Source organism: Oncorhynchus keta, chromosome 10, assembly GCF_023373465.1.
Source record: "Oncorhynchus keta strain PuntledgeMale-10-30-2019 chromosome 10, Oket_V2, whole genome shotgun sequence".
NCBI classification, from domain to species: domain Eukaryota; kingdom Metazoa; phylum Chordata; class Actinopteri; order Salmoniformes; family Salmonidae; genus Oncorhynchus; species Oncorhynchus keta.
Genome location: NC_068430.1, coordinates 58,883,951 through 58,907,804, shown reverse-complemented (window position 1 = coordinate 58,907,804; position 23,854 = coordinate 58,883,951). Strand labels below are relative to the sequence as shown.

At 40.4% G+C, this 23,854-nt stretch overlaps 1 protein-coding gene across 18 annotated transcripts in view; it reads right to left on the bottom strand.

The window, feature by feature from the left end:
* Positions 1–5,200: 5,200 nt before the first annotated feature.
* LOC118389060 (equilibrative nucleoside transporter 1-like) overlaps positions 5,201–23,854 on the bottom strand; it is an 87,067-nt gene continuing 68,413 nt past the window's right edge. For 16 of the 18 annotated variants that reach the window (XM_052527372.1, XM_052527371.1, XM_052527366.1 and 13 more), the window contains 9 exons: positions 22,924–23,063; positions 18,460–18,594; positions 18,271–18,368; positions 17,766–17,844; positions 15,573–15,652; positions 11,274–11,382; positions 10,984–11,069; positions 8,706–8,905; positions 5,201–7,030 (listed from right to left, as the gene is read on the bottom strand). In XM_052527372.1, coding sequence (XP_052383332.1) covers positions 6,919–7,030; positions 8,706–8,905; positions 10,984–11,069; positions 11,274–11,382; positions 15,573–15,652; positions 17,766–17,844; positions 18,271–18,368; positions 18,460–18,594; positions 22,924–23,063 — 1,039 coding nt within the window. In that variant the 3' untranslated portion in view covers positions 5,201–6,918. The remainder of the gene's footprint in view (positions 7,031–8,705; positions 8,906–10,983; positions 11,070–11,273; positions 11,383–15,572; positions 15,653–17,765; positions 17,845–18,270; positions 18,369–18,459; positions 18,595–22,923; positions 23,064–23,854) is intronic. The other 2 variants (XM_052527383.1, XM_052527382.1) reach the window with 2 other exon arrangements.

Below are 23,854 nucleotides of genomic sequence, written 5' to 3'. Positions count from 1 at the left end.
TTTGATTAAACCAAGATTGAACTCTTTGACCTGTATGCCACGTTTGGCATACAGGTCAAAGAGTTCAATCTTGGTTTCATCAAACCAGAGAACCTTGTTTCTCATGGTCTGAGAGTCCTCAAGAAGCATTTTTACAAACTCCAAGTGGGCTGTCATGTGCCTTTTACTGAGGAGTGGTTACTGTCTGGCAACTCTACCATAAAGACATCATTGTTGTAGTGCTGCAAAGATGGTTGCCCTTCTGGAAGGTTATCCCATCTCCACAGAGGAACTCTGGAGCTCTGTCAGAGTGACCATTGGGTTCTTTGTCACCTCTCTGACCAAGGCCTTTCTCCCCCGAATGCTCAGTTTGGCCGGTCGGCCAGCTCTAGGAAGAGTCTTGGTGGTTCCAAACCTCTTCCATTTAAGAACGATGGAGACCAATGTGTTCTTGGGGACCTTCAATGCTGCAGAAATGTTTTGGCACCCTTCCCCAGATCTGTGCCTCGACACAATCCTGTCTCGGAGCTCGACGGACAATTCCTTTGACCTCATAGCTTGGTTTTTGCTCTGACATGCACTGTCAACAGTGGGACCTTATATAGACAGGTGTGTGCCTTTTCTAAATCATGTCCAATCAATCGAATTTACCACTGGTGGACTCCAATGAAGTTGTAGAAACATCTCAAGGATGATCAATGGAAACAGGATGCACCTGAGCTAATGTTTAAGTCATATAGCAAAGGGTCTGAATACTTATGTAAATAAGGTATCTGTTTATTTTTAATACATTTGCAAAAATGTCTAAGAACCTGTTTTTGCTTTGTCATTATGGGGTGTTGTGTGTAGATTGATGAGGAAAAAATGATTTAATCCATTTTAGAATAAGGTTGTAACGTAAGAAAATGTGGAAGGGAAGCCAGGCCTCCCCCCCCAAAAATACTTTTGTCTCGCTGTGTTTCAGAATTTTCCTTCAATACGCTAGAAGCTGAATGTATCTCACTGAAGAAAGTGCTGTCTGGTCCACTATCTGGTGCTGCCTGGTCCAAAATAATATGACATTGTTGCAGCCCGTAGCATTGACTACAAGGGAAGCAAGTGAGCATTCGGCCTCATTGATAAAAAAAAAACAAGTATAAAATAGACAATCAGCATTGAGCCAAACTAAGTGAGCTCAACTCTGAATGGTCCTGGCGCACCACAAAAAAAGTGTAAAGGGAAGCAACTTGAATTGTTGTATCTCATTGTGTTGTTGTCCTCCAGTGGCTAGCTAAAATTGTCCCTTTCCTAAATTAGCCATGGATAGATGTAGGATTTAGAATAGTAGTTTTAATTCATTCTCACTACTGGCCAATGATTATAATGGCAATTCTAATCCAATCCGTTAAATAATAAATGCTTGCCCCCGGGCCTGAGAGGATGTAAGTTCAATATATAGCCAGATGTAGATGGCTAATGTTAACTAGCTAACGTTGCCCATGAAAGGAAGTTAGTCTAGCGAGCAAGCATTTGAGCCAGGTAGTCTAAGACAACAAAAAATAAAAGTGTGTAGTGATAGACCGTTTCGTCAACAGGAAAGAGATGAGGATGGCATTGGCGTTTCTCTACAATTAGGGGGAGTCTCCATGTTTTTTCTACGTGCATGAATGCACACGTACGCACACACACTCAGAAATCCACATCATATGTATCTTATGTTGATTGGACTAAATCGTTTTTGGTATCTTTTAGTTGTCACTGTATTAGACAAAGCATAAGTTATTTGATAACATTGAAATGGTGCTGGTAAAGTGGAGGCAGCTCCTGTTTTCTTTGTGACTTGCGGTACCTCTACGTGGTTCTACATCAATAGCTGTTTAGTGGTCTGAAAATGTTGGAAACATTAACTTGCTTATAAGCGTTGTGGACTTTAGTGGACAGAGCTTGCTCTCTGGTTTTGTGATGAAACAAAGGTGTGGTTGAATTTATTCGGCCTTTAGGCATACATATCACGGGCATAGGGCAGATGAACTAACAGGTTATTTAACAGAAGTCCAACGGCACGTTCTGATAACCAAAGCAACTACTGTACATTACATGTGTTGGTTATTTCTTAAACGTCTAAGCCATTTTATCAGATATTTGATAAAATATTTAATTTGACCTTTACTACTATAGCCTGTAGAAAAGCATTGAATAACATGTTAAAAAGACAGTAAAAAATGTAATCAAAAGGAATAAAGTTATGAGAGAAAGCTCAGGAAATATATACAGTACGAGCCAAAAGTTTGGACACCTACTCATTCAAGGCTTTTTCTTTATTTGAACTATTTTCTACATTGTAGAATAATAGTGAACACATCAAAACTATGAAGTAACACACATGGAATCATGTAGTAATCAAAAAAGTGTTAAACAAATCCAAATCTACTTCTGATTTGATATTCTTCAAAGTAGCCACCCTTAATCTTGATGACAGCTTTGCATACTCTTGGTATTCTGTCAACCAGCTTCACATGGAATGCTTTTCCAACGGTCTTGAAGGAGTTCCCACATGCGGAGCACTTGTTGGCTGCTTTTCCTTCACTCTGTGGTCCAACTCATCCCAAACCATCTCAATTGGGTTGAGGTCGGGTGATTGTGGAGGAGAGGTCATCTGATGCAGCACTACATCACTCTCCTTCTAAGTCAAATAGCTCTTACACAGCCTGAAGTTGTGTTGGGTCATTGTCCTGTTGAAAAACAAATGATAGTTCCACTAAATGCAAACCAGACGGATGACATATCAATGCAGAATTCTAAGGTAGCCATGCTGGTTAAGTGCGCCTTGAATTCTAAATAAACCACAGTGTCACCAGCAAAGCACCCCCATACCTCCATAGTTCACGGTGGGAACCATACATGCGGAGATCATCCGTTCACCTACTCTGCGCTTCACAAAGACACGTCGATTGGAACCAAAAATCTCAAAATTTGACTCATCAGACCAAAGGACAGATTTCCACCTGTCTAATAACCATTGCTTGTGTTTCTTGGCCCAAGCAAGTCTCTTCTTCTCATTGGTGTGTTTTAGTAGTGATGTCTTTGCAGCAATTCGACCATGAAGGCCTGATTCACGCATACTCCTCTGAACAGTTGATATTGAGATGTGTCTGTTACTTGAACTCTGTAAATGATTTATTTTGGCTGCAATTTCCGAGGCTGGTAATTCTAATGAACTTATCCTCTGCAGCAGAGGTAACTCTGGGTCTTCCTTTCCTGTGGCGGTCCTCATGAGAGACAGTTTCATCACAGGGCTTGATGTTTTTTTGCGACCACATTTCACATTTCAAAGTTCTTCATTTTCTGTATTGACTGACCTTCATGTCTTAAAGTAATGATGGAGTGTTGTTTATCTTTGCTTATTTGAGCTGTTCTTGACATAATCTGTACTTAGTCTTTAACCATATAGGGTTATCTTCAGTATGCCACTTCTACCTTGTCACAACACAACTGATTGGCTCAAACACATTAAGAAGGAAATAAATTCCACAAATTAACTTTTAACAATGCACACTTGTTAATTGAAATTCATTCCAAGTGACTACCTCATGAAGCTGGTTGAGAGAATGCCAATAGTGTGCAACGCTGTCATCAAGGCAAATGGTGACTACTATGAAGAATCTCAAATATAAAATATAGTTTGATTTGTTTAACACTTTTTTGGCTACTATGTGATTCCATATGTGTTATTTCATATTTTTGAAGTCTTCACTATTATTCTACAAATATAGAAGAAGGTGTGTCCAAACTTTTGACTGGTACTATTTTTTTTACAGATATTTAACCCCTTATTTTTGTTGGCAAAAATTACCTCTGTACTTCCATTCATTTGTATGGGTTACGAGTCCCTAGGAGAGGGGGTGACCTTGATAATTCATTGTTAAAACGAGAGGCTCCCTGGATCTTTAATTTAAAGACCCTTGCGCCCTTCGGTCTCAACGTAGACTTTGATCTTAAGCCATTCTTGTGATTATTGTGACTTTGCCATTGTTAATTGTTTGTAAACTTGTGTAGTCAAATTAATCTATGATCATATGCTATCCATTTGTTGTTTATATGCTGTTCTTTGTATGACATTTTAATATTTGATTATTAACCAATGATATTAGGCCACTTTTGGCCATGATTACAGACACCTGTGTCTTTTGACACTATATAAACAAGTCATCCCGCAATGTTTGTGATTATACCCTGATGAAGACAGCTTGGCTGTCGAAACGTTGGTATTACATTTTTGCATCTGAGCTCCTAGAGTGTGTGGCTCTCTTTTATTTTCAACTGTATTGTATACAAACACTGCTTCCAGCTGCTCCATTGCGGCAATTCTAAATATTTCTTCAGTCATTCAAATCCTCCTACTGCAGAATTATTTTCCTCCTATGACGAAACGGGTCGAATTGAGATCCAACATCTGTAAATTGCCAGAAATGTGATGCCCAATTCTATATAAACTCGTAGGCAATGGTGCACTGTAAATCTGGTCATTATAAGACACGTGGAGCTTGCATTTCACATACACAAATAACTCTTACAGATCTTCTGAAGTGTCAGGTATAGGGAGCAGGGTTTGAGGTCTTGAGCAATGTTGCCAAGTGTTCAGCCTACAACTCAGCTTACAAAACCACCAAGTAATGAAAAACACTGCCCCTGACTGAACCCCTGATTGTCATCCTTATCGTGCATCTCCACATAAATACTGCTCATGAAATATGCACTCAACAGACAGTTTAATTGGTTATTGGGAAATCCTGAGGTATTTCTCAGGGTTAAGATGGCAAGAGGATCATGACTGTGAGCAATAGCAGAAATTCATCATGTACTCTGAAGTAGGTAATCTGCATAGGGTATATTGATGTTTCTATTTGCAGACAGAAAGAGTACAGTGAAAAAGTAGCATTGGAGCAAACATTGAACAATGTTGTGAACTAAGGAAATATGTTGTGAATTAGAAATGTGCATCCAAGGCTTATCCCTCTGATGAACGTAGCAATTCTATGCCTCTGAGACCACATCCCACATGAAGCCACTTAATATGTTGATAGCCAGTGGATGATATATACTTTTCTGATTCCATATTTATTAGTACACACTTTCCTAGAGCATTCAATAATATTTATACTAATATGTCCGTGCCATCTGCATTAAAGTTTTATTAAAGACTCTTCACAGATTAAAAACCTGGAAAAATAACATGGTTCCATTTTTAATTTCCAAAGTACATTTTTTTAATGAATAAATGATTGCAAAACATAATCTTTGAGTTTCATTTAAGTTACCTTTATCTGCCAATAGTGTTGAAGTGAAGATTACATATCCATCTGTCCAAATATTTACAAAAACAATACTACTTTCCAGGGGATATGCTTACTTTTTCACATGACTGTATGTACATTAGGACATAACATTTAAGTGATACCCCGCTAGGTATAGATTCAAGATATTGTTCCTCATCTCCTGCTACTGTAAAGAAGGCTTTTAAAGGCTGCTAATCATACTGTCATAATTTAAAGTAAAACCATACTGTTTTTGTGACACTCCATTAAGATATTAACAATACACTACCGTAAGCAACATTTTAAAAAATCATGGCGATATGGCAGTTTGCAACGACAGTCATTGTAACAAAGCTCTTTGTGTAATTTCTTAACAAAAATGGAGGCTGTCAAAATGACCATGGCCTGGAGCTGATTTGGCTTTGTCCATGTTTTTGTCAGCTCGTTAGGGCACATGACTAAAGGTAGACTCAGTGAGATGACGTTGCATGCCCAAAGTAAACTCTATACAGGTACATTTACACAACAACGAAGAGTGTTGATGGACAAGGCTAAGATGATTTTGTTTTGACCCCGCAGCTGTTTTGGTCCCATTGTGGCAGCGTGATGTGCCCCCATGCACATGCACAGATACCAGAGAAGGCTGTAAGAGGAGCTATAGTAGGATGGGATGAAACGGTATCCAGCCACATGTTTGACTCCCATCTATTCCATTCCAGCCATTACAATGAGCCCGTCCTCCTATAGGTCCTCCCACTGGCAGATTCATGCTCATCTCAATATCTGCCGCGCGGCTCGTTGCAATGTTATCTCGCTGAGTCGATCTCACTGCACATCACTTTCTTGTAGGGATTGTGTTATTCATGATTACACTGTATATTGCACTCATACTGATTAAATATATTTGCCAATAAATGGCAGTTATTATAGCCATAAATTGTGTTTGCTTCGTATTGAGCTAATTCTTTAAAATTTCACATTTATTTAACTAGGCAAGTCAGTTAAGAACAAATTCTTATTTTCAATGAGGGCCAAGGAACAGTGAGTTAACTGCCTTGTTCAGGGGCAGAATGACAGATTTTTACCTTGCCAGCTCGGGGATTCAATCTTGCAACGTTTCGGTTACTAGTCCAATGCTCTAACCACTAGGCTCGCTGCCACCCCATGTCTTCTTAAGGATTCATGGCTTCATAAGGATTCAAATTGGAATACTACAGAATCAAAAAGGGAAGCACTGAATTGCATGTGATCTCCCAGTAGGAACCTGTAGATGCCTAATTTCACAAATGCTCTACTTAATTCAGTTTTGGTTAGTTTGGTAGCTTTCAAACAAAAGAATCCTCACACTACCGGCTGTTAAAGGTAATGTTCCTGTGTTCACGGAGACCGCATTCACGGTAAACGCTGTATATGTCGGTACAATCAGAAAATGACCTTTAAATAGCGCATAGCCAACAAAGTGCTATCGGATTGAATCCTGGTCTTGAGCTGCTTACCACCTTCCGTTCTTTGGAAGACCAGATTTGAGGTGAATCAGTATGGTTTGTTTAAAAAATAAACAAATACATTTCAGACAATTTGTTACAATACAAGTTTTATAGGTCAATTTGGGGTTTTCGGGTAATGTTCTCTACAGGGCGCCATTTTAGACCAGGCCTCTGAAGAGGAAAGAGAGGGATGCTCCCAGAGCCAAACCCAGGGACATGAAGAAGGCCATAATGGCTCCAGCTGTCTCCGCTTCATGAGCAGCAACTTTTCTGTGGAGAGAGAGAATGACAGCCGATCAGGTGTGGTAAGATTTTAGGTGCAACCTCATTTCTGTCAACCTGGGAGACATTTTTCTCTCGTAATGACCCTTGCAACGTGAGTAAACTAACCATACCATTTTAAATAGACAGGAGTTCCAGAAACTAAATGAAAGCCATTTTTCTCAGTTCCACGCTATGAGCAGTTAACGCCTTTTTGCTTGGTAGGACAGAATTGCTTTGCGTTTACTATGTGTGTTATGCCTCGTCCTTCTAACAGACATTGTGACTTTAATAATTATCACCCTATTTCTAAACTTTATTTGCCTAGCTAAAATGTTTGAATCCTTGACTAAATGCTCTGCCAAGGTCTCTCTTTATTTCAAAATCTATTCTAAATGTGCATCAGTCGGGCTTCAGACCAGGGCATAGCACCTTCTCGGCAGCATCACTGGTTGTAAATGATGGAGTAAATTGTTTGGATAGAAAGAAACAGTGTGCTGCTCTATTCATTGACTTGTCTAAAGCGTTCGACACTGTCGACCGATCTTTACACATTCAAAAAGGTTGTCTGAAATTGTCCTGGATCAGGTGACTGGAAATTGGTTTATGGTGCCCACATTGATCGTGTCCCTGCTTATAAATATATGGGCATCTGGATTGACAAAAAATAATCTTTTAAAAGCATATGGATGAGTTGAGAATAATGTTGAGAATAAAAATGGGCTGCTTCTTTAGAAATAGATAATGCCTCTTTCTGAACAGCAGAAAGCAGATAATTCAGTCAACTTTCCTGCAAATGCTAGACTACAGTGACACCATTTATACGACTGCAGGTGCCACTACACTGAAAACATTAAATTCAGTTTACCACACCACACTTCACTTTATTACAGGCTACAGTTCAGTACACATCATTGCATCCTATTGCAGAAAGTAAGCTGGCCGTCTTGTAGATCGATACACTGCTCTCTTTTTGTTTATATAGTCTTCTTGCACAAACGTCCACCGTACCATACTTCACTGTTCAATTATACGAGTCACCAGACCTGATCACAGGGCTAACTCCAAAGGTCCCGTTGATCTCTACAGAACTGGGGAAATTAGCATTCAGTTATTTTGCACCCTGTGTATAGAATGATCTGCAGACCTCTGCACCCTGGTGCTCCGTTACCTCTAGGGCAGTTCAATTTAGTAAGATGTTTTATTGTCACATACACCAGATAGGTGGAGTGAAATGTGTTGTTTTACAGGGTCAGCCATAGTAATACAGCACCCTTGGAGCAAATAAGGGTTGAGTGCCTTGCTCAAAGGAATATCGACATATTTTTGACCTTGTTGGCTTGGGTATTCAAACCAGCAACCTTTCGGTTACCGCTCTAACCGCTAGGCTACCTGATCCTTGTTGAGGAATGTGATTGCTTTTCTTAAATTGATTGTAAATATTATGTTTTTATTACGTTGTGTTTGTATATTTTGTATAATTTGTGTACTTTCAAAATAGGCCTAGGTCTCAATGGGATTTCCCTGTTAAAGAAAAGTTGTATTTTTACTAATCACATCTATGTCAAATTTTAGTTAGCAAATGGTTAGTTTGCTCACAGCGTGAGTCATTGTCAGAGTAAAATGTTGCCCGGTACCTTGAAAGTTGATCTATTTGGGTTTGTGCCCAGGCAAGAGGTCTTACTTGGGCCCAAAGCACATGCAAAGGCTGGCCAGGTATCCATTGGAAAAGGCAAAGACTATCATGAAGACGATGAACCAGGCGTCGTGTTCAAAGAAGATAGGCAGGTTGTAGCGGGGCTGAACATTGCACAGCATGAAGAGCGGCACGAAGATCACACGGGCCACCAGAAGAATGGGCACCAGTTTGCTGTCCTTCCCAGGCTGCAAGTAGAGGGATGCCAGTCACACCACATTCACATTCAATGAAAAGCACTCAAGTGCATGTTCAATAAAACATTGCTGCTGTGTATGTTTTAAGCCGGTCACCACAAGATAAGGTAGTTATTTATATCTATTTACTTATTTATCTGAAATTCAGGGTAGTTCAGTGATGACCTGTATTTTTATCTCAGATGGTAAATTTACGTCACTAAAGGCTTATGGGTAACCTTTATTGTTCTGATTCTTCAACATCACAGATTTTGTTTGCAAAATCATATATATTTATCTTCAAGGGATTTTTTTTTTTTGTGGGGAGGTGGGGCAATAAGCAACTGATGAATAGTACGTTAGTCTAGCCCCTTCTATACTAATGACCATGGGTCCTGTCCTGATCTTGTCACAATTCTGATTGTCCTCACATTTTCAGAAATATGTCTGCACCTGTTATTAAATAGTGTTTCTTATCCTAGGTATTTCGGCTTAGCTTTGGGTCGTCGGACTTTCATCGGAGGATACAAAAACACACAATGACTGGCCACATATAGGCAACGTGCGTTAATGCAATCAGATGTGATGAGCAACACCCGTGTACAACAAACACCAGGATGCACATAAGTAATAAATTATCTCAGAAAAAGTGTGACTTATTTGAGAGTTTATATTGTCTATATGTGGCCTCTGTCAGTGTGTTTGTATATGCTCTGATGAAGGTTTGACGACTGAAAACTCAGCCTAAATATATTGAAAATTGTGCATTCATCCTCAGTGTGCGGAGATTCCTTTTCATTTACAAAAAAACAGGTAAAACAAAACCAAATGCAGCTAGTTTGCGGTTTTTCCCGCTTCAGTTTGAAGTGATTGTGTTAGCTGTGTAGTTCGCGACCTAACAAACGGGAAGAGCCTCCATAGAAAACATTATTGTTTGACGTAGCAACCTTCTAATCAAACTAACGACCAGTCGGATTGGCTGGCAATGATGTCATTCAAACGAATGACCAGTCGGCATAGCTGGCAACAATGCAAATCGAACGAACTACCAGTGGGCATGGGTAGCAACCTCTGGACTATATCTTCGTGGAAGTAATATGAATAAACAACATTTTTAATGAAAATATTATATGTTCATAATTATTTTAATATGTTGGTAACCGTTGTATAAAAGTGATAATAGCTTTGAAGCCGTGGAATTTATTGGCAAGGTTTGCTGGCCCTCGACTTCATCTCGGGCCTAACACCCGTGTCTGGTTACAGGATCCAGGGAACACAGGTTCCTACTACACTGTAGGACCATTTGAAAAACAATTGAGGGGTTGGACATGTCGAGAGATGAGTCCTTATTGGTCCGTTATGTCACATGCTACTGTCTATAACAGAATGGGTGCTTCCCCATTATTTAGATCATCTTTGCTACCACCGATTTTTGGAACGATATATCTATGGACAACTGCAAAAGTGTTGCTTACTGCTCTCAAAAACATTGCTGCCCTGAATGTAGCCGGTGCTATCGACAAAGCTCAGTGGGCAAAAGTTTAAGTAGAGAGCACTTTCTGGAGGAAAATGCAATGCTGATATAAAGAGATGAGCGTGGCTAAGGCTTAAGAGGGTGAGAACGATGCTAAATGGGTGCAAACAAGGGTGAGCTCTATAACAGGTATGAACATCTCTACAAAATCTTTCAAGGGCATTTTCTCCTATTTGTCTCCTGGTTTTACAGGTTTATCAACATTCAAAGCAGCATAACTTTCCCTTGCTTCCTCCATCTATAGTGTATATGACATATCATTTTGAATATCTGATTCTGTACAACAACAACAAATCCAAAAAGCTAAATCGCAATATTTGACTTAATCTAACATAAAGTTGTTGGGTCACATATAGGCTATCCTCCAAACCAGGGCTTCTAGGACATTATCACGGAATTGTGTGTGGAGAGCTAAATGTAATCCAGACCTGTAAACTGGAATCCTTAGTTCACAATATGAAAAACCTGAATACGAATCAGTTAGTTTCAGGCCTTTCCGTTAAAACCGACCAATTTCTTTCACTCTATTTACAAGTGTTTTGTTTTGGTGACTTACCCACATACACACAGCAGTAAGGCTTCTCCCAACCCAGTCGCTGAGGTTGAAGAGCAGGAAACAACACACAGGGATGAAGTACAGCTCTGAGACGAGAGAGCAATGTACAATAAGAGACCACGTCTGTTCATTTGTGTTTCATTGGTTGTGAATGACTGAATATGATCATGTTGTAAGTGCTGGCAAAATGACAAGTCATATACTCTAATATGGACTCATAAACCGTGCTCTTATCATAGATAGATACACGCATACATGTACCACACCCACCCACCCTCACCCACACACACCCCAGGTGCCTCCATCAGCGATGGTAGACTTCACATCCACAGTGACTGCCGGGAAGGTGCCGATGGTGATGGTGAAGGCAAAACACACAGAGAGAGCCAGGACCCAGATCTAGAGTAAATGGATCAGAGCTTAAGAAGATAGCACATTAGACCAGCTGAGGCCACCACAGACACCTTTTCCCCTGCGGATATACAGTTGAAGACAGAATTTAACATACACCTTAGCCAAATGCATTTAAACTCAGTTTTTCACAATTCCTGACATTTAATCATAGTAAAAATTCCATGTCTTAGGTCAGAAAGGATCACCACTTTATTTTAAGAATGTGAAATGTCAGAATTATAGTAGAGGGAATCATTTATTTAAACTTTTATTTCTTTCATCACATTCCCAGTGGGTCAGAAGTTTACGTACACTCAATTACTATTTGGTAGCATTGCTTTTAAAATGATTTAACTTGGGTCAAACATTTCGGGTAGCCTTCCACAAGCTTCACAATGGGTGAATTTTGGCCCATTCCACCTGACAAAGCTGGTGTAACTGATTCAGGTTTGTAGGTTTTTCTCCCTCATGATGTCATCTATTTTGTGAAGTGCACCAGACCCTCCTGCAGCAAAGCACCCCCACAACATGATGGTGCCACCCCCGTGCTTCACAGTTGGTATGGTGTTCTTCGGTTTGCTAGCTTCCCCATTTTTCCTCCAAACATAATGATGGTCATTATGGCCAAACAGTTCTATTTTTGTTTCATCAGGCCAAAGGATATTTCTCCAAAAACTACAATCTTGGTCCCCATGTGCAGTTGCAAACCGTAGTCTGGCTTTTTAATGGCGGTTTTGGAGCAGTGTCTTCTTCCTTGCTGAGTGGCCTTTCATGTAATGTCGATTATAGGACTTGTTTTACTGTGGATGTAGCTACTTTTGTACCTGTTTCCTCCAGCATCTTCACAAGGTCCTTTGCTGTTGTTCTGGGATTGATTTGCACTTTTCGCACCAAATTACATTAATCTCCAGGAGACAGAACGCGTCTCCTTTCTGAGTGGTATGACAGCTGCATGGTCCCATGGTGTTTATACTTGCGTACTATTTTTTGTACAGATGAACATGGTACCATCAGGTGTTTGGATGAACCAGACTTGTGGAGGTCTACAATGTTTTTTTCTGAGGTCTGAGGATTTTCCCATGATGTCAAGCAAAGAGGCCCTGAGTTTGAAGGTAGGCCTTGAAATACATCCACAGTTACACCTTCAATTGACTCAAATGATGTCAATTAGCCTATCATAAGCTTCTAAAGCAGAAATAATCTGTCGGTAAACAATTGTTGGAAAAATTACTTGTGTCGTGCACAAAGTAGATGTCCTAACCGACTTACCAAAACTATAGTCTGTTAACAAGAAATTTGTGGAGTGGTTGAAAAACCAGTTTTAATGACAATCTAAGTGTATGTAAACTTTCGACTTCAACTGTACCCTTGTCAAGCACTATTGTGCTTGCATCTCTCAGTTAATTCAACCCCGGACAAAGATTGAGAGCTGTATGTGGATCAGCTGTAGAACAACTCGCCGATGGTATATTTGGCCCACCAAGTTTTCTGAGGAAAAGATATACATAAATTATAATAATTTTGAGTGGAATTTTAATTTTTGGAGGTAAAATACAAAAAAAGAAGTCATTTTTGTTAAAGAAATCTGCCCCCAATAATTCCCACACATAATAGAGAGACACGACGTGATCGTGTACAAATGTGAGCAAGGTTTGAAACTATTATGCTTTAGTCAAACATTACGTCTGTTTGGGCTTCTTGTGGTCAAGTTGCAGTCTAGAAATTATTTGTAAGTATGTTCCGGCACCCCGACTATCTGCTCAAGATAAAAATCAGCCCGCTGCAGAATCTAGTTCCTGGAGAACATCAACAGTGTGATTGAAGGTGCTCTTTGGTTTATGGATCTACTTTCGTAGTCTTGGTAAAATGGCAAGTTAATCCATTTTAAGGAGTTATATAAAGAGTGGCTTGGTTTTCGTGATTTTCCAATTCATAAAGTGAATTGAAATACTTTTTTTTTTAAACTCCAAAACTAATTTGCTGTGAAAGTGACTGGTCATTCGACATGTTAAAGAGCTTAACAAACTGTAATTTAAAAAATAATTGGGCCGTTTCACGAAATGAGTCCCCTTTGATTTTGTAAGTCGAAACTGTGTACCAATACTGAATTTTAAAAGCATGTTATATTCAATTAAGTTCCCTTTAATATATACAGTGCCTTTGGAAAGTATTCAGACCCGTTAACATTTTGTTACATTACAGCCTTATTCTGAAATGGATTAAATAAAATAAAAAATCCTCAGCAATCTACACACAATACACCATAATGATGAAGCGAAAACAGGTTTTTAGAAATGTTTGTATATGTATTAAATATAAAAAACAGAAATACCTTATTTACCTAAGTATTCAGATCTATTGCTATAAGACTCAAAATGGAGATCAGATGCATACTGTTTCCATTTATCATCCTTGAGTTGTTTCTACAACTTGATTGGGGTTCACCTGTGGTAAAATAGATTAAATGGACATGATTCGGAAAGGCACACACCTGTATATATAAGGTCCCACAGTTGACAGTGCATGTCAGAGCAAAAACCAAGCCATGAGGTCGAAGTAATTGTCCGTAGAGCTCAGAGACAGAATTGTGTCAAGGCACAGATCTGGGGAAGGGTGCCAAAAAAGTCTGCAGCATTGAAGGTCCCAAGGACACAGTAGCCTCAATCTTTCTTAAATGGAAGAAGTTTGGAACCACCAAGACTCTTCCTAGAGCTGGCTGCCCGGCCAAACTGAGCAATAGGGGGAGAAGGGCCTTGGTCAACAACCAAGAACCCGATGGTCACTCTGAAAGAGCTCCATAGTTCCTCTGTGGAGATGGGAGAACATGCCAGAAGGACAACCATCTCTGCAGCACTCCACCAATCAGGCCTTTATGGTAGAGTGTCTAGAGGAAGCCACTCCTCAGTAACAGGCACATGACAGCTTGCTTGGAGTTTCAGAAAAAGCACCTAAAGAACTCTCAGACCATGGAGAAAAAAGATTCTCTGGTCTGATGAAACCAAGATTGAACTCTTTGGCCTGAATGCCAAGCGTCCTGTCTGGAAGAAACCAGGATCGGTTTCATCAGACCAGAGAATGTTGTTTCTCATGGTCAGAGAGTCCTTTAGGTGCCTTTTGGCAAACTCCAAGTGGACTGTCATGTGCCTTTTACTGAGGAGTGGCTTAATGAAACCCTGCTCCAGACCTCAGACTGGGGGCGGAGGTTCCCCTTCCAACAGGGCAGCGACCCTAAGCACACAGCCAAGACAATGCAGGAGTGGCTTGTGACAAGTCTCTGAATGTCCTTGAGTGGCCCAGCCAGAGCCCAGACTTGAACCCGATCGAATATCTCTGGAGAGACCTGAAAATAGCTGTGCATCGACACTCCCAATCCAACCCGACAGAGCTTGAGAGGATCCGCAGAGAAGAATGGTAGAAACTCCCCAAATACATGTGTCAAGCTTGTAGCGTTATTCCCAAGTAGACTCAAGGCTGTAATCACTGCCAAAGGTGCTTCAACAAAGTACCTAGTAAAGGGTCTAAATAGTTATGTAAATGTGATATTATATTCTTTTGCGAAAAGTTCTAAAAACCTGTTTTTCTTTTGTCAATATGGGGTATTGTGTTGATTGAAAAAAACAATCTAATCAATTTTAGAATAAGGCTGTAACATAACAAAATGCGGAAAAAGTCAAGGGGTTTGAATTCAATAAATCTGATTATTTACATGAATAAAGACTTAATAAAAGATATGTAATAAAGACACTTTTCGTCCATTAAAATAACATCAAATTGATCAGAAATTCAATGTAGACATTGTTAATGTTGTAAATGACTATTGTAGCTGGAAACTGCAGATTTTGTTAATGTAATATCTACATAGGCGTACAGAAGCCCATTATCAGCAACCATCACTCCTGTGTTCCAATGAAACATTGCTGATTAAAAAAGCAATAAAACTGGCCTTCTAGGCAGAGTTTCTCTGTCCATGTGTCTGTGTTCTTTTGCCGATGTTTTCTTTTTATTGGCTAGTCTGAGATATGGCTTTTCTTTGTAACTCTGCCTAGAAGGCCAGCATCCCGGAGTCGCCTCTTTACTGTTGACGTTGAGACTGGTGTTTTGCGGGTACTATTTCATGAGGAACATTGCCTTTACATTTCAATCATTCAATAAAGTTGAACTTCAACAATATAGATTGAATCCAGCCCTTAATTTACCTTCTTGAAGATGGTCAACATGGACACGTTTTGCTCCTCTTCTCCTTTTTTGAAAACTGGTTTAGTCTCTGCTGCATTTTCTGAGAGGTTAAGGAACAAGGCAATCCATTAAAGGGGCAATCTGCAGTTCAAACAATAGCAAAGCAGAGACCCCCTCCACTGTTTCAGTAAACAGCTGAGGGATGGGGCTGGAGAAATGTAACCACTTTCAAATTCATAGACAGAGCTATGGATGCAAGGAATAACAATCCATGATATTAACATTACAGTTTTAACCATGTTTTGAGGCTATAGAGTGTTTGTTTTCAATAAAACAAACAGGAGTACAGCGTGATTGGGGCCGTACTTGCAAACATGAAACTTTTTCTAAGTACATTTTTTTGCTTTGTCTCAAAATGTGCATCAGCCAGTTGCATGTGATCCAATGCTACATGAATTGATAGCTGTTCCCATAAGATAGCCTGGCACATTTAGCCCTAACCTGACCAGCTGTCCTGTCCGGTGATTATTTCCTCTAACAAATTCCACATCAGCCTATCAAAGATCTTAGACTTTATGTCCACCAAACAATATCATTTCTGAAAATAGGTCTTGGCCACCAGAGGGATATTTTAAACCTCCAAATTCAAGGTTGCTTTTGTTCCACTTGGTCTTTCACAATTGTAGTGTTGAAATATTGCATGATGCATCCTTGACTAGGCTACTAGCTTCTAATGTCAGAACAATTCAAGAGGTACGTTTTAACATAGTTTATTCAAAGTATTCAGAGCCTTGACTTTTTCCACATTTTGTTACATTACAGCCTTTTTCTAAAATTGATTGAACTGTTTTTTTCCTCTCATCAATCTATACACAATACTCCACATTGCAAAGCAAAAACACTTTTTAGAAAATGTTGCTAATTTATAAAACATAAAAACTGAAATTTGACATTTACATACTGTAAGTATTCAGACCCTTTACTCAGTACTTTGTTGAAGCACATTTGGCAGCGATTACAGCCATGCATCTTCTTGGGTATGACGCCACAAGCTTGGCACTCCTGTTTTTGGGGAGGTACTCCCATTCACTCTGCAGATGCTCTCAAGCTCTGTCAGGTTGGATGGGGAGCATTGCTGCACAGCTATTTTCAGGTATGTCCAGAGATGTTCAATTCCGGGCTCTGGCTGGGCTATTTAAGGACCTTCAAAGACTTGTCCTGAAGCCACCTCTGTGTTGTCTTGGCTGTGTGCTTAGGGGTGTTGTCCTGTTGGAAGGTGAACCTTCGCCCCAGTCTGAGGTCCTGAGCGATCTGGATCAGGTCATCATCAAGGAGCTCTCTGTACTTTGTTCAGTTCATCTTTCCCTTGGTCCTGACTAGTCTCCCAGTCCCTGCCATTGAAAAACATCCTCAAAGCATGATGCTGCCACTACCATGTTTCACCGTAGGGATGGTGCCAGGTTTCCTCCAGATGTGACGCTTCGCATTCTGGCCAAAGAGTTCAATCTTGGTTTCATCAGACCGGAGAAACTTGTTTCTCATGGTCTGAGAGTCCTTCAGGTGTATTTTGGCAAACTTTAAGCGGGCTGTCATGTGCCTTTTACTGAGGACTGGCTTCCGTCTGGGCACTACCATAAAGGGCTGATTGGTGGAGTGCTGCAGAGATGGCTGTCTATCTGGAAGGTTCTTCCATCTCCACAGAGGAACTCTGGAGCTCTGTCAGACTGACCATTGCATTCTTGGCCACCTCCCTGACCAAGGCCCTTCTCTCCTGTTTGCTCAGTTTGGCCGGGCGGCCAGCTCTAGGACAAGTCTTAGTGGCTCCAGATTTCTTCCACTTAAGAATGATGGAGGCTACTGTGTTCTTGGGGATAATCAAAGAGTGCAAGAAATGATTTTGCACCCTTCTTCAGATCTGTGGTACGACACAATCCTGTCTCGGAGCTCTAAGAACAATTCCTTTGAGCTCATGGCTTGGTTTTTGCTCTGACATGCACTGTCAACAATGAAACCTTATATAGACAGGTGTGTGCCTTTCCAAATCATGCCCAATCAATTTAATGTACCACAGGTGCACTTCAATCAAGTTGTAGAAACATCTCATTGATGATCAAAGGAAACAGGATGCACCCGAGCTCAATTTCGAGTCTTTGTCTTATTTCTACATTTAATATTTTCACAAATCTAAGAAACAGAAATGGCTGTCGTTTTACCTTTCTTGAGTAGATCCAGCTTGTTCTCCTCATCACTAATTCTGTTTCCACTTTGGGTCTTGTAATATTGGTAGAACTCCTAAAGTAAGGTTCAGAACGACAAATTATCTCACAGTGGGGATGGTAGTTAAACGGAGGAGATCAACTGGAATGGATCAAATGGAGGTATTATGCATTTTGGTCCTTTAACAACACTGGAAAATCAATAAGTTGCGAAAGGGTAACCATTTTTCACCTTAAAATGTATACCAAAAAAAACCCATTGATTTCATAGTATAACAAACCATACAACTCTATGCACAAGGACTACTTTTAACAATGTATACAGAGCATTCTACAAAAATAAATTTACAGTAAACACTGTGCAGTTGCAAAGTTTGGTAACTATTACGGTAAATTGCCCGAAAGCATTATTTGCATTACTTATTATCATTGAGTAAACTCTCCTAAGCACTTTTTCAGCCATATTGATGTAATAACATAAAATCCAGAGTTGAGTTATTACCAGTTTAGGGAGGACCACATAGGATATTATGGCCAATAAGATCACCACACAGGCTGTGATGAAGTATCCAAAAGCAGCGTCATTTATCTCCGAGCCACCTGGGGAAGGAGAGAGTGAGAGAGAGAGAGAGAGAGTTGACTTTGGAATGTCACTGTTGCCCCCAACCCCTGTATCATCTCTCAGACTTACTTGAGATAGCACAGATCATGGAGAAGGCAGCGAAAGTTCCCGCCAGGCCTTGCCCACTCATGATGGGTGTGGTGTATTTGGTAGGCAGCTGGCCTGCCATGCCAAACAGACTGCCCTGCAGGATAGCTCCAAAGGCTGAAGAGGTTGTAAAAAAACCAGTCATAATTATGACCAGAGTCCAGTCATACAGCAAGGAATTATCGCTTGATGAATTAATGACTACTCATTAAGTGATCCCAATCTGCCCCATTTACTGCTCATATATTACTCAACATATTTATTTGGCCAGTGAAGCAAAATCTTTTAATTTGGTTGTGTTCTCTAGTATTTTGGATTTGAGATCAAATGTTTAATGGGGCAACAGTACAGAATGTCTGTCACCTTTAATTTGAGGGTATTATCATACACATCTGTTTTGCCATTTAGAAATGGAAGTATTTGTCATAAGTATTTGAACAAATTCACTTATAGTGTATTAAAGTAGTCAACATTTTTGTATTTGGTTTCCATATTCCTAGCACACAATGACTACATCAAACCTGTGAATCTACAAACTTGTTGGATGCATTTGCAGTTTTTCTTGATTGTGTTTCAGATTATGTTGTGCCTTATAGAAATGATGGTAAATAACTGAAAGCGCGAACCACCACATTTAATCATGGCAAGGCAACTGGAAACATGACCGAATACAAACAGTGTTATTCACCCCGCAAGGCAATCAAACATGCAAAGCGACAGTATAGAGACAAAGTAGAGTCGCAATTCAACGGCTCAAACATGAGACGTATGTGGCCTATAGGACAAACCAGTGCCACCGACACAGCCTGCTACCAAAGACTGAGGACCAACATGAGTAAAACATTTTAACGTGTTAACCCTTGCATTCCTAGCCGCATCCTCAGAGCATGTGCAGACCAGCTGGCTGGTGTGTTTCCTGACATATTCAATCAATCCCTAACCCAGTCTGTGGTCTCCATTGTTCCTGTTCGCAAGAAAGCTAAGGTAACTCAACGAAATGACTGTCATCATGAAGTGCTTTGAGAGACTAGTCAAGGATCATATCACCTCCACCCTACCTGATACCCTAGACCCACTCCAATTTGCTTACCGCCCCAATAGATCCACAGATGATGCAATCGCCATCGCATTGCCCTATCCTATCTGGACAAGATTAATACCTATGTATTGGGGCAGCAGGTAGCCTAGTGGTTAGAGCATTGGGCCAGTAACTGAAAGGTTGCTGGATCGAATCCCTGAGCTGACAAGGTAAACATCTGTTGTTCTGCCCATGAACAAGGCAGTTAACCCAGTGTTCCCTGGTAGGCCGTCATTGTAAAAAATAATTTGTTCTTAACTGACTTGCCTCAGGAGGCTGAAGAAATTTGGCTTGTCACCTAAAACCCTCACATTCGAGACCATCCTTTCAGACTGTATCACCGCCTGGTATGGCAACTGCACCGCCCTCAACCACAAGGCTCTCCAGAGGGTAGTGCAGTCTGCACAACACATCACCGGGGGCAAACTACCTGCCCTCCAGGACACCTACAGCACCCGATGTCACAGGTAGACCAAAAAGATCCTCAAGGACAACAACCACCCGAGCCACAGCCTGTTCACCCCACTATCATCCAGAAGGTGAGGTCAGTAGACTGAAAAACAGATTCTACCTATGATTCTACCTATGACTGTTAAACAGACATCACTAACATAGAGAGCCTGCTACCAACATACAGACTCAAATCACTGGCCACATTAATAAATAGATTTCTTAAAGGTATTACTTTAAATTATGGCACTTTAATAATGTTTACATATCCTACATTACTCATCTCATATGTATATACTGCATTTTATACCATCTATTGCATCTTGCCAATGCCACACGGCCATCGCACATCCATATATATTATATGTACATATTCTTATTACATCCCCTTACATTGTGAGTATAAGGTAGTCGTCGTGAATTTGTTATATTACTTGTTAGATATTACTGCACTGTCAGAACTAGAAGCACAAGAATGTTGCTACAGTCGCATTAACATCTGCTAACCATGTATAAGTGACCAATAACATTAGATTTAATTTGCGACTGCACATGAAGTAACTTTCAAAGTTCTTGAAATTTTCCGTATTGACTGATCTTCATGTCTTAAATTAATGATGGACTGTATTTTCTCTTTGCTTATTTTAACTGTTCTTGCCATAATATGGTATTTTACCAAATAGGGCTGGCTATCTTATGTATACCCGCTTACCTTGTCACAACACAACTGATTGGCTCTAATGCATCAAGGAGGAAAGAAATTCCACAAATGAATTTTTAAGAAAGCACACCTGTTAATTGAAATACATTTCATGAAGCTGGTTGAGTGTGCAAAGCTATCATCGAGGCACTTTTTTGTTTACTACATAATTCTGTATGTGTTATTTCATAGTTTTGATGTCTTCATTATTATTCTACAAAATAGTAAAAATAAAGAAACACCCTTGAATGAGTAGGTGTTCTAAAACTTTTGAACGGTAGTTGAAGTCGGAGTTTACATACACCTTAGTCAAATACATTAAATCTCAGTATTTCAGAATTCCTGACATTTAATCCTAGTAAAAATTCCCTATCTTAGGTCAGTTAGGATCACCACTTTATTTTAAGAATGTGAAATGTCAGAATAATACTAGAGAGAAATATTTATTTCAGATTTAATTTCTTTCATCACATTCCCAGGGGGTCAGAAGATTTTTGGTAGCATTACCTTTAAATTGTTTAACTTGGGTCAAGTGTTTCTGGCACGGAAGGATAGATTCAAGGCATAAAGTACAGACAAGTGTATGGTAAGATGTGAGTACAGTGGAGGTAAGTCGAGGCATTGAGTGACGATGAGAGAGGTTTTGTCTCTAGAAGCACCATTTAAGCCAGGTGTGATCACTGTATGTGTGGGGGGTGGAAGAACATGGCTAGCTAAGGCATACTGATCAGGGCTGGAGGCTCTACAGTGAAATAAGACACAATTACTAACCAAAACAGCAATAGACAAGCCATATTTACATTAGGGAGAAGCATGTGTAACTGAGTAATCATAGGGTCCAGTGAGTAGCTAGGCGAACTGGAGGCACGGAGATTCAGACAGCTAGCAGGCCGGGGTTAGCAGCAGGCTAGCAGATGGGCCTCAGGGGGACGTCGCAACGGGGGAGCCTGTTGAAACCCCCTCGAACGGTTATGTCGGCAGACCAGTCGTGATGGATGGGTGAAGTAATATAAGTCCAGGAATTACTTGATAGATCTATTCGGCTAGCCGGGAGATGGGCCTCGATTCGAGGCTAGCTCCGGGCTAACTGATGCTTGCTTCGGGACAGAGACATTAGCCAGGAGTAGCCACTCGGATAGCAGCTAGCTAACTGTCACGCTCCGGAGTAAAGGTTCAGAGCTTGTGGTAGGAATCAGGGGATATGGTGGAGAAAAGCAGTCCGATATGCTCTGGGTTGATATTGCGCTGTGCAGGCTGGCAGGAGTTGACCGGGCGGAAGCTGGCAGATGTCACAGTTAACGATCATGGCTAACTGACATCTAGCTAGTAGCTGGCTAGCTTGAAGGGGGTTATGGTTCTAAAGTATAAAAAATAGCAGATTCATACCGCATTGGGTGAGGTGGGTTGCAGGAGAGTATGTTCAGTCCGTAGATGGAAAAATGAGATTAAAAATATATACGAAGAAAGAAACGATATATACAAGGGACGGGACAAGACAATCAAAACATCCCACTGCTACAACATATTGGATTCCCTAATATATTCTTGATATTTTTCATCTGCATGGGATGTGTGGATCCAATCATGATTAAGCATTTTTTTGTGTCAGCTAAAAATAGTATTCTGCATTTGTGTAAAGGTTAGGTTACTAGGTCCAACACTCAAGGGTGTGGGGTCGACCAGGCTCACTATTGCAATAATGAATCGATATTGAATAAAGATGATTGTTTGAAGAAGTGACAAAGTCTCTCTCACTTGATTAGAATATTCCAAGACAAATCCCACCTATTCCACTCCAGCCATTACCACGAGCCCATTTTCCCCAATTAAGGTGCCACCAACCTTCTGCATTGTGAATTCCCCCCTAAAACGAATACCTTTACTTGTCATTCTGGCACTAACACTTGTCTTATCTTACAAGCACTGATTTTACTGATAGATGCTTTAGTGAGGAATGTTATTCTTTGCAATGACTGTGATATGTGATTGTTCTATCTACCTTAGTTGAATGCACTGACTGTAAATCACCCTTGATAAGAGCATCTGCTATAATGAACAAAATGTAAAATCTTAAATAAAGACATACTACATTGAGGGTGCTGAGGACTAGTTCTACTTTCAGGACAACTCAGAGGATTGAAGGGGGAAATATTTGACACGTTAAAAAGAGGGAGGAAGGAGGCAAAAAAGGGACACTAGAAAGGCTGCAAAAACTCACAGTTTATGATGACAATCTTGATCATGGTCAAAGTGAAAAAGGGGAGGGGTGCCATCTCTATTTTAACCAAAATGGCTGTCAGAAGAAACACCACCAAAATCACTGCCAGGCTGCCCATGATCCGAAACTTCTGAGGAATCCTGTGAGTTAGAGAGTTGAAGAGAAATATCTGAGGTCAATCTTATGCTTATTACGAGTGTTTCTCCTGCCTAGTACACTTTTCACAGTGTACTAGGCAGGGCCAAGCTGAAATGCAATGGCCTGGCTACGCATCCACTGTAGTTGCTGGAATCGTGCTAGAAAGGACAATGTGAAAATAATATATCTGCTCTAGTACAGTGCAGCTTGGGTCGGCAAGATAGTGTAAAAAGGGTACAATTGTCTAAGTTGAACCCCAAAGGAAATCTAAACATGCCTGCTCAATACATGCACACATTATCATATTAGATGTCCAGCAAAAGATTAAAGTCCTACTCCAGTCAAAGATTGTCTATTATATTTGCAAGATACTTCTAGTGACTGCTTTAACAATGGAAATACATGTCCTCAAAGATGGAAGGCAGGTGGGAGGAGGAGAGATCAGGTGGGACCATTCTAGCCAATGAGTGGGCCAAAACTTATTAAACTTATTTTTAGCAGTGTTCACGTAGACTTGATTGTGTGTTTTGGATAATTGTCTTGCTGCACGACCGAAACTACGCTTCAGCTTCACCTGACAGACGGATGGCCTGACATTCTCCTGAAGAATTCTCTGATACAGAGCAGAATTCATGGTTCCTTCTATTAAGGCAAGTCGTCCAGGTACTAAGGCAGCAAAGCATACCCACTCCATCACACTCCCACCACCATGCTTGACTGTTGGTATGAGGTTCTTACTGTGGAATGCAGTGTTTGGTTTTCGCCAGACATAACGGGACCCATCTCGCCCTTG